Here is a 12,007-nt window from a genome sequence, read left to right as displayed (position 1 = left end):
TGTAGCATGCCAGCGGCCATACGACAGCTAGCTCCCAATGAGCTCCATATGTCCCTATCTATTTCTAACACTTGAATTATCCATTATTTGGTCTGATTGACGAACCAAAGTGGTTAGATCGGTTTAAAAATACCATAACAAAAGGATTGGAAGTATATAGGGGACACTTGGCGCTCATTGAGAGCTAGCTACTGGATGGCTGCTCACTTGGGCACTGCAAATGATTTGAATCTAGTGAGGTTAAGGCTCAACTCTCCCTAGTGATGGAGTTGGGATCCTCTATCTATCAGGATAGAGGTTTGTGCTTTCCTTACACATTTTCATCATACATTAGGAGAGAGACTTATCTCGAGTTTTGGACACGAAAAATGTAATAGATTTAGAGTAATTTTCATTTAGACCCTTTGAGGGTTTGGTTTGGCCAAAAAAATACCATTAAATTAAATTTAATGGTTTGGTTACGGTTTGGCCAGTCAGCTGCCGATTTAGACCAACCGAAATTAGACCAAACCATCCGAGTGGCACCCAACCCCAAACGAGATTTTCATCTCTACGGCTATGTTTATTGTTACTTTTCGTCTTCTTCGTCAGCAGAGCTTGGACTGTATATTGAGAAATTACTTTCTTCGAGTTCTCTCCCGAGACTGACTGAGTGGGAATCTACGTACAGTTGAACACATAATCCTCGAACTTTCAACTAAGCCAGTGCGGATTTCTCTTCCTCTACTACTTGCAATTTCACTGTTTGCCATGGACGAAGAGTACGATGTTATAGTGCTTGGAACTGGCCTCAAAGAATGCATACTCAGTGGTCTTCTCTCTGTTGATGGCCTCAAGGTTTGCACTTCTCCCACATATTCTTTCTATTCATGTCGGATTAGCATTTCTTCCGTTTTTGTATCAATCAATGAGATATAATTTGCGAATTTACTTAGAAATTGTTCCTGTTCCCGTTGGTTCAATGAAAAATTATCCCTCTACTAACTTAGGATAGCGTGATTTCTAGTTCACTCTATTTTCAATTTATTGTTTGGAATACAACAGATGGCCCTGAATCTTGTTTTTATACGTCACTAGCTCAACTTTCCCCACTTCAGTGAGAAATCGCGAGGCTTCTAATTTGATGAGACAGAGCTATCAGCTAATAATTTGTTGGTAATATAGCTTTTTTATTTGTTCGTCTTGAATTCCCCCCTACCTCTTTTGGAGCAACACGTGGCATTAGTAAGTTGGTATGTAGATACTATGTAATGGCTAATTGTGTTTATTCTGTTGAATTGGGATGATTTTTATTTCAGAAAAAAGAAGTTTTATCGCTGTATTTTTTTGTTTGTGTGTTCCGTAAATGAAGTCAATTGTGTTTTTACTGCTTTTCTTATCTGGAATGTGAAGATTGTCTACACCTTTTTATATATGAAGAATTTGGGCATCTGAAACTAAAGAATCTTTTAGGAGGATGAAAATACACAGGGGAAAGACCAGATGAAATTCTAATAGAAATGTCAAAAAAAACTTAGGAATCTGTGGTTTATTTTGGCTAAATAAACTATTTAATAAGATTATGAACCCAATGAAATGCCAAATTAATGGAGGAGAAGCATCATATTTACAATTCACAAAAACAAATGTGATATTTAGAGCTGAGAAAATTATAGAGGTGCAAAACTGATAGTCATACCATGAAATTATGGAAAAGGGTTATTGAACCTACTTGAGAGAGGAAATTACTATTATGGAAGACCAATTCAGTTCTTGCTATTCATAAAAAGTAAGTTTGGTCCTAGCGTTAAGAAGATCCAGGAGAGAAATTATTTCCTTAGGAGAGTCATGGAAAAAATTGGAGATTGCAAGATCTAAATATGATGGTGATTTCTCAATTACAATTGGGTTGCATCAAGGATCAAGTCTTTATTTTTGCCTGCATTGTAGCTGTTGGGACGTACATAATAGATGTGATTTCCTGGTCTAAAAGGGAAGCCGCGACAAGGTGGGGGAGAAGTGACCTTATCGAGTATGTGTAAAATAGAGAAGACCCACAAAGACAGACACCTCATAAATTATCGCATTGAAGATTGACTGGTGTTGTAAATACTGATGAATCATTAATCCTGTTTGGATGAAAAAGATAGAGAAAGACAGAATTGGATGCACCAGTATAAGATCCTCGCCTTAAAATGAAGGGGGATATGGCGAAACTGGTAGATGCTATAACTTGATTGGATTGAGCCTTGATATGCAAACTTAATGGAGTGGCTAATCGTCAAAAGGAAAACAAATGATTCTAGCATCTCAATTCATGTGATGTCTTGCAGGCAAGGCTGGCTTCATAAAAAATACATGAATCTACACTAACATATGAACTGCTAACTAAACACTAATATATACAAAAGAAAGATGTTGACAGCTGAAGCAAACAATACAAAATTTGACTGGTGTAGGCAGCCTTGTGCAGCTTTGCAACTTTAGCTGTAGGCACTATCCTGGTGTGCGCATTAATTAAGAATTGGCATTAGACATTCTTGAAAACCTTAAGAGTCAAGTAGAATGAAAGGGGCTTCATCCCTTGTATATGATGACATAGGATAAACTTCCTTTGATCCATTTTTTGATCAACGAATAGTGGTGCTGCTCACCTTTTGAATCAAAGTAGGTTAGGCTAAGGCTGCTTTCTCGTTCTAGCATGTGTTAGTAGAAGTGGACCCTTTTTTCTTTTTTTTCTGGGGGTGTCTTTTTTTTTTTTGGGTTTGGGGGGGGGGGGTCTGTGGTTGGGGTCGGTTGGAGATGGGATTTATTACATACAACATTTAGGACAGAGCCTGCTGGACTTTCTTCTTCGTGAAAGGACTTGCTTGGTTTTCTAAAGCTGACCTACTTTTGAAGCTGAAATGACTGCCTACCTAGAGGGACAAAGCAGGGTGTGGAATGTCATTGATGATTGGTGGTGTTTGTCATGGATGTTTTACTAGGAGATATTCAGGAACAGGTCCTTTGGTGTATGCTTTCTGCTGGTGACATTGTTTTGGTGGATGAGACTAAAATAGAGATCAATGCCAAATAGGAGTTCTGGTCTGGTGATCAGCATTGGAGTAACACAATTTTAATGTTAGTATAGAAAGATGGACTATATGGTGTGGAACTATGGTTGCATCAGAATAAACACTGAGGTGATGAAAATTGATGAAGGCGAGTTCCTCTAGGTGATATTAGGCATCTAGACTCAATTTAAATAAAGAAGGTAATATCAAGGATGTCATTTCATACAGGATTATAATAAGATAGATGAAGGGGAGAAGTGTGGTTAAAGTGTTGTTTGATCACTGTGGTCCCTTTAAACTTAAAAGGAAATTTTGTACGGGTATAACCAGCTATAATGTATGATGCAAAATGATAGGCAATTAAGATGTATCATACTGATAAAGTCAATGTGGTGGAGATGAGGATGTTCAGATGGATGAGTGGCAAATTTAAGAAGAATAAGGCAAGAAATGATAATATTAAAGTTGGTTTGGGAGTAGCTTTGGTGTATGATAAGCTAAGAGAAATTTGTTTGGGGTGGCATGGCCATGTTCATTGGAGGCTTTGGATACCTCAAGATGGAGAAGTGATTTGATTCAGATAAGGGCCAGGAGCAGACATAAAATGACCTTCAGAGAAGCAGTAAGGGAAGACATACCTATCTTAGGCCTTATATCTTGTATGACCTTGAATATAGCTGATTGGAGGGCTATGATCCATGTAGATGACCTCATTGGGTTAAGATTGACTTGTTGTTTTTGTAGGTTGACATGAATCTTTTAAGTTTCTTTTTATAATCAATGATTAAGGATTTTTTATTCTTTCAAACTATTCTGATCAATAGTATTGATACTAATTCAACCGCCCAAAGAAAAAGTATTCTCTTATTTGCCTTTTCTTTTTCTTCTTGTTTCTCATAGCAAAGCAACAATGATTTAATGTTAAGTAATGTATTCTACTACTAATTTACATTTGTATCTGTGTATATAACAACAACCGCAACCTTTTCCCAACTAAATGGGGGCTACATGGATCCTGTAGAGGATAAAACAATAAAAGACAAGCTGTAAAAGGTGAAATTGAATAGAAGAATAAGTAGGTAAATGACAATGTTAAATTAGCATAGTTGGCTGCACGGGTCCTAGTCCTCCAAGCAACTCTATTCATGGTCATACTAGGATTGAGCCCTATCATTTGCATATCCTTTCTTACGACTTCCCCAGCAGTCATCTTAGTTTTGACCCAACCTCTTTCCTCTTTACCACATTAAGTCTAGAGAGAGATGGGACCGGTATATAATAAGGGGAGCAGATGCAAGCTTTTTCTTTCAATGGCCAGCCAAATGACTATAGGATCATCGGTTTGTATATTTGAATGTTTTTTTCTTATTTTTGGGTCATTTACCTTAATTTTGTCATTTTTGTCTGTTAGGTCCTGCTCACTCAACCTCGTTCAGGTCCTAATTTTGTTGAAGTGAAGCCTTTGTCTGAGTTTTCAGATTGTTTTAAGATTTAGAGTTTTCATATTTGATCATTTTGTGATTCATCTGCTTTTAGATCTGGAAAAGGTTTAGAGGAAATGATAAGCCTCCTGCACATTTGGGCTCTAGCAGGGATTACAATGTGGACATGATCCCAAAGGTATGTTTTGTTATGGACTTTTATTGGTGTAACTAAGCTATGATGTTTAAATTCTACATTTTCTGTTTCTTGTTTCATCTTTGTTCTTTTTACTAAATGCTTCTTATTCCCGGTGACAACTGACAAGTTCATGATGGCAAACGGTAGTCTGGTTCGTGTCCTTATTCACACTGATGTGACAAAATATCTGTCCTTTAAGGCTGGAGATGGTAGCTACGTCTTCAGTAAGGGGAAGGTATATCTTTTAAGCACTCCTTAACATCCAGTTAACCTTCAATATCTGAAATGAAAAAATAAAAAAATTCTGAACAAATATTTGTCACTGCTCTCTTATGGAGCTTATAATCGCTTATCACTGTAATAGGTTCACAAGGTTCCTGCAACTGACATGGAGGCCCTTCAGTCTCCTCTGATGGGATTTTTTGAAAAGCGCCGTGCTCGCAAATTCATCATTTATGTTCAAAACTATGTGGAAAACAACCCCAGAACACATGAAGGAATGGACCTTACAAGAGTGACAACAAGAGAACTTATTTCGTGCGCTTATAATCTTGGTTTACCAACCTCAATTTGTTTATGTTTCACTATCGTTGTTATTGCCTTATTGTTCCTATTATTTAATCATTATGATGAAGATGTTTCCATGTCCAGAAAGGAAAATTTCCATCTCTGCTACTTTCGTTGCTTCAGAGCTGATTGGTTATTTTGACCTTTGGATAGATAAGATCTCTAGACTGATCACGTGTAGAATTTATTGGTCCATGTCAACTGTAGGTCATACTATTTCTTTTCTTATTTTAAATAGTCCTTTTTTTAAAAGATGGACTTTGTTAATGAAATTTAAACTTCAATGTACATTATGACCCTCTCCAGACAGTGGCAAGAGCCTCATGCATTGGTATGCCCTTTTAGTGTGGCAATAACATTTCGTTAAACTAGACATATAATTATATTTTATATGGATAACCTGTTCAGAAAATTTGATCACCAGGGGTGAGATTGAGTTTTGAATAGCCTGGTCCAGCCCGTCCCTGTTGCAGTCCTAGTTACATACCTTTGTCTATCTTCTTCCTTTTTCCTCTTGAAATATTGCATCTGGCAGAATCTCATGGACTTCCAAAGGATTCTCTAGGGGCATATGGTACCGCCCCAGCAATAAACTTTGATTCTTGATCAGTTGTGATTATTTTCTTTTTCTTAGCAGCTCCTGTTTCTTCTTCATTGTGTAGAACAAAATCAATGTTGTTCTGATTATGGTTTCATTTTTCTCCCGTCAGAAAACACGGTCTTGATGAAAACACTGTGGACTTCATTGGACATGCATTGGCACTTCATACAAATGATCGCTACCTGGACCAGCCTGCACTGGATACGGTAAAGAGAATGAAGGTAAGATGGTGCCCAGCCACCTCATTAATTTTAAATTTGTTACTTAAGCAAACAAAAATGAAATTTCTATCCACCTTACTATATCATTGCATCCTTTGTGTTTCATTCTTTGCTAGCTCTATGCGGAATCACTTGCACGCTTTCAAGGAGGGTCACCATACATTTATCCCTTGTATGGCCTAGGGGAGCTTCCACAGGTTGGTGTGTTCTGTTCACTGTTTTGCAACCTGAAACAAGTGTTTATTTCCCTACTGTAACTAGTATTTGAAGATTTGCATTTTCTAGGCATTCGCAAGACTTAGTGCTGTATATGGTGGGACTTACATGCTAAACAAGCCTGAGTGCAAGGTATATTTCTTTTAAAATTTTCCATCGTGTGTTGACATATTTGTGTTACCATGTATATTCTTAACCAAATTAATTGAGACCATGTCTATTTTCATAGGATAGATAATGATAGTCCTATTCAAATGTTAGGTGGAGTTTGATGAGGAAGGAAAAGTTTTTGGTGTTACATCAGAGGGGGAAACTGCAAGATGCAAGAAACTTGTGTGTGATCCTTCCTACTTGACCAGCAAGGTAAAGTTTTTAGCTCCTTTATGGGAAAAATAATTAATTCTTTTTTGAGTTTTTTTTCCCTTTTTTTTTGTTGGGGGGTGGGGGTAACGAGTAATCTTTGGACTCGGTTAAAATTGAAAATATCCAACCTGTGTGTGGAACTATTTCCAAGTCAGCAAAATAAATAAATTTAATTTTTGTGGTAAGTATGGAAAGAGTGTATGTTACAGATTGCACTTGTCATATACTTTTGCTTTTTATTTTTTTTATTTTTCTTTTTCCAAATTGGAGATGGAACTTGGAAGTTGATGTGTAATATAACTTAATGATGAAGCAGGTGAGGAAGGTTGGAAGAGTTGCTAGGGCTATCTGTATTATGAGCCATCCCATCCCAAACACAAATGATTCTTCTTCAGTACAGGTCATCCTGCCACAGAAGCAACTAGGACACAAATCAGATATGTGAGTTGAGTTCTTTTGCAACTTCTCCCAGAAGAATTGGATTCTCACATCCTCCACTAATTTTGTGTCAGAAATATCATTGTCCTGTTTTTTAACATAAGCATCCTTGGACATGTTCAAATTTAATGCTTGTTTTGCTGGGATAGTCATAGTTATGGCTTGGGATGTGCCCGTCACTAAGTTTTTCCAGACTGTTAGCCTGTTCTTTTTCCACTTGAAAAGACTAGGAGCGTGGTGAAATAGAAACAGTTTGTTTTGTGTTTTCTTAAACCTTCATGTGATTGCATGAACAAGGAACTCAACTCAACCTTATCCCGCTTTAATGGGTGGCAGCTGCATTCAAAGCCACAGTTTCTTTTTTAGAATATCCCCCCCCCCCCCCCCCCTTTTGGTAGATAAGCTTTGTATTAGAGAGAAAAACAGCACAAAATACCCAGCCTCCTAGAATCCCGGATGGAAAGTGGGGAAAAGACTATGATCAGGAAGGAATTCCCTCTTAAGCATTGTTCCAACTGGGTACGAATATTCAGTTACACACTGTAGGACCCATACAAGTGTGTATCCTTCGGAATCAACTCCAAGAGCTCAGTGGGTAGCTTTTCCAGACTCAAAACCAGCTGGGCATTGATTTTGTTCTCTCCATACATGCAAGAACTCCCATTCACGTAGAAGTAAAGCTACACAAGGTTCCAGTCCTAAGCTATACATGTGTTTAGCAACTAAAGTCACACACAATTCCAGTCCTATTGATGTGAACAAGGGCCCACCCCCTGGCCAAAAACCTTGTTGTGGGCTCTAAGGCCCTACCCAGGTGGTGCACCTTTGGCTGGCCAAACCCCAAAAGGGGCAATTTAGTCATTATCTAGCCCTCATTAGCTGCTGATTTTCCAAATTTTGGTTTTAATTTTTTGAGTCCAATAACGTCTTGAAGTCATAGCTTGAGTTAGTAGAGTTCTAGTGTCATAGGGTGTCTTTCTTTTAAGTAGGAGTCTTTATGGATAATTAGGTATTTTCTTTCAAGATGAGTTATTTATGTGGTTGTTATTTAATTGTAAGATGTATCCTAACTTATGAAGGAAACCCTAGTTGAGTTAGGTATTTATCATTTCCTTCTTGATGTAAGGCTATAAATAAGTCATTCTTTCATTTGTGAAAACAGTCTACATTGAAAAAAGAATTGATTAACTCGTGGGAAAATAGGTTGTGGCCTTCTTGGGAGGGCCACAGCGGATCTTTATAGCTTCTTGCCTTCAATTGCAGCAACCTAGTTCAAGAATCAGCAGTCATCCTCCATCTCCAGCAGCTTCTACGAGTAGGTATCCCCCCCCCCCCCCCCACCCCAAATAAAAAATAAAAAAAGATAAACAAAGAAAAGCCCCTTCCCTTTCATTCCAAACCCATCACAGCCTTTCCCCACCACCTCTCTCTCTTGCACTACCTAGGAAACCCCACCCCACCCCATCACAACACCTTGTTCCCCTTTGCCCACCCCTGCCAGCCCCTATCCCCTGCAATCCTCCTAGTCCCATCCCCCAACCTCCCACCCCTCTCTCTCTCAGTGCTCCCTCCCTCCAAAATAAAAAATAAAAAGGAGGAAGAAGAAGAAGAAAGAGAAGAAAGAAAGAAGAAAAGAAAGAAATGAAAGAGGAAAGAATTTTCCAAGATCCATTAATCCCAACCCATCTTGCTTTTGTTAATTGAGTTTTCCCATATTAATTTTGGGTATCTCAAACCACCCTTTGGGAGCTTATCAAAACCCTAGTTTTTCCTAGATCAATCTTGTTAATTTTAGGATAAGTTTTAGTTTCCCTATTCATCCCACATGAATTTAGTAGAACCCCAACCTCTTTCCAATCTTCCCATAATCTTTCCTTATCTGCTGGTGTGGTTGAACATTTTGGGCAAAACCCCAAATTTAGGGAATTCTCCCAAGAAACTCTAACCCTAAAATTGGGTTTACATCACCTATGCTATCATGTCTTTCTTCTCCAGTTATTCTATGGTTGTTTTTGACCTACCTCTTGGCTCTTTTTAGCTCCTTCAATTCAAAGATATCGGCTGGTTAAAGTTTGTCTTAAAAGGGGTACTTTTGTTACCGTCTTGGTAGTTGGTAAGAGACATTTAAGCTGTAACTTGGTCCCCCCCAGTTGCTCTAAGAGACACTTTAGAGCCCCGTTTTTCTTTATATAGGTAAGATGTAAGCCCCTTGTTTTAGCTCCCCCCCCGCCCCCTTCTTTTTAACTCCCTGGGGAGCTGGTGTAATACACTTTGTTATTGAATGATCTGTGGGAGAGTAAACACTCCCATAATTGACTCTTTAATCTCCTCTTCTTCTACATCATCCCTTGGCTGCGGATGCTGTTCACCTGAACTGAATCCATCCCAAGTTCTGCTTGGACATCAGACCTGCATTTTGCACCTGCTTATAAACACAAATAGGCTTGAAAAATTACTCCAGATATGATTTAGTGGTCCTCAGAAAATACATCATGGTTTCTCTAATATGCATGAATGTTTCATCACGACTTTGGTTGACCAAAACTGGTAATATGGTTCCTGTCATCTGATTGGTTCCTTTGGCAACATTCATGGGAAAACAATTGAATCCCTCTTTTCTATCATGGATGTATAACATCGTATTTGTTCTAAAACAAGGAATCTTATTCATTGTTAATCTAAAATCCAGCCGGTAGAATGTCATTTCTGCATTGATGTTATCACGACTTTGGTTGACCAGGTACCTTTTCTGTTGTTCTTCATCACATAATGTTGCTCCTAAGGGTAAATTCATTGCATTTGTTTCTATGGAGGCAGAGACCAACAACCCTGAGACAGAACTAAGGCCAGGAGTTGACCTTCTAGGGCCTGTTGATGAGATATTCTATGATGTTTATGACAGATACGAACCTGTAAATGAACCATCTCTGGACAATTGCTTTATATCAACAGTGAGTGTTTTATGCGTCTTGATTGTTATTCTGCATATAAATTTTCATCTTCTGTTATTGCAGACTCCTTTTGACCAAGGCAGCTCATGTTTTTTCTTAACAGAGTTATGATGCCACAACGCACTTTGAATCTACTGTTGTGGATGTGCTCAACATGTATACCATGATTACTGGGAAGGTAGGTAATATTTTCCCATTTTATCCAAGTGATCAATTTTGGTCTGACAGCTGATGCAGTTTCCAATCATAATTATGGTCAAATTTGTGATTAATTTCTACTCACTGCTTGATATATAGGTCAGACATAGACCATTCAAATTGTACCACATTATTCAACCATGTTAAACCCCTTGTGTATTTCCCTGTAATGTTCAATTGTCTATTTTCTTCAACCAGTTTTCTAAAATTTTGGTTTCTTATTAAATGGATTTTCAAAGCCTTGTACTGCACATGGTCAACTTTGTTAAAACTTCACATGTAAGTGATACTGCCAGCTTTAGGTCACCTCTCCTCCTATTCAAACCAAAGTTACCCAATTCATTCTCCCCCCCCCCCCCCCTCCCCCAACACCCCCACCACCCACAAAAACAAAAACAAAACAAAAAACAAAAAACAAAAAACAAAAAACAAAACAAACAAAAAAAAACAAAACAACAAACAAAAAAACAAACAAAAAAAAACAAAAAAACAAACAACAAACAAACAAACAAAGCTGTAATGCAAACTTATAATTGAGAACCTGAGCCTACAACAGCAGCAGAAGCAACAACATAAAACAAAACAAAACAAAATTTTAAAAAATAAACAAACCTTGTCCCAACTAAATGGGATCGGTTATATGGATCCTTACCTTCCAATTAGCACTATTTGAGACCATATTAAATACAATGTCTAAGTTATGCACATCCTTTCTCCCTATCTCGCTTAAGATTATCTTAGGTTTGTCCCTCATTCTCCTCAGTACAGGGGCATTTAAAGGCCTTTATTGAATATAGTCGTACAGGGCCATTTAAAGGCCTTTATTGAATATAGTCGTGCCACCTCAATCGACTTTATCATAGCTTATCATTTATTGGAGCTACTCCTAAACTAGCTCTAGTATGATCATTCATTACCTCATCATTCTTAATTGTCATTCATCCATCTTAGCATTCTCAGATCAACTTAAATCAGTTTTAAATGTTGTTAACTACATATTTGCTTTATGAGTAGGTTCTGGACCTCAGTGTGGATTTAAGTGCTGCAAGTGCCTCTGAAGAATGAGAAAAGCATCTCTCAGAAGAAGTGTTGGCATCTTGAGTTTGCTGTTCTGATGTGTTACAAGGCCATGTTGGGGATGGAAATCAACAAGACTGAAGTATGTTGAATACTTGAATCTACTGTTATGTTGATTCTTCAAGCACAGCTTGAATCATATAGTCTTTATGCATGTAATGGTGATGTTTACGTCATGAACAGTATAATGGTAGTAACAGTATCATATAAATTTGGTGGGTATGGGTAACATTGATCAGTTGTAACATATTGGCTGAAAAATTTGTTTCAAAGGGAATTTCTGATTACATTTAGATAAAAATGGATTAATAAAGAAATCAGGGAACAATTCTGACTGTCCTAATGACCTAGGTCTCCTATTTGTTTGGAAAACCAAAATTCCAGGGGCAGATTTCAAATGTCTTGGTAACAAGTCAGTATAGAGTGCATTGCAAAAAGATGAGATTTCTTGGGGTTTTGGAGGAATCCAGTAATCCACCAACAATCCGGCCTGAGATGAAATAGGCAGATCAACCACCCAACAAGTCTTTGGTATTGCATTTCGTATACATGGTCACTTGGCTATTACACAATTGATGATCTACCTTCGATTGGGGAGAGCTTTCAAGTTTGCAACAGAACCTAGTGACTTCCTAAAACATGTTTCCTTTAGGAGATGAAAATAGATCTGTTTGATCTTGCAGCTTCAATTCCAAGAAAATACCAAAGAAATCTCAAATA

The 12,007-nt window shown here is 37.8% G+C and overlaps 1 protein-coding gene across 1 annotated transcript; it reads left to right on the top strand.

Moving 5' to 3' along the window:
• Nucleotides 1-568: 568 nt before the first annotated feature.
• LOC149007365 (guanosine nucleotide diphosphate dissociation inhibitor 1-like) lies at nt 569-11,770 on the top strand. The gene is made up of 14 exons (XM_089167043.1): nt 569-837; nt 3,392-3,522; nt 4,447-4,471; nt 4,572-4,655; nt 4,783-4,890; nt 5,020-5,192; nt 5,933-6,044; nt 6,161-6,241; nt 6,330-6,392; nt 6,522-6,623; nt 6,940-7,064; nt 9,802-10,012; nt 10,116-10,190; nt 11,225-11,770. Exons 1-14 carry the CDS (start codon nt 751-753, stop codon nt 11,273-11,275), a joined length of 1,428 nt encoding a protein of 475 aa, XP_089023169.1. The 5' UTR covers nt 569-750; the 3' UTR covers nt 11,276-11,770.
• Nucleotides 11,771-12,007: the final 237 nt, after the last annotated feature.

Source organism: Hakea prostrata, chromosome 8 (assembly GCF_041222555.1).
Source record: "Hakea prostrata isolate BN-2017 chromosome 8, UWA_Hpros_2, whole genome shotgun sequence".
NCBI lineage: Eukaryota > Viridiplantae > Streptophyta > Magnoliopsida > Proteales > Proteaceae > Hakea > Hakea prostrata.
The sequence above is the reverse complement of the archived record's forward strand: the minus strand, read 5'-3'. Positions and strand labels throughout refer to the sequence as shown.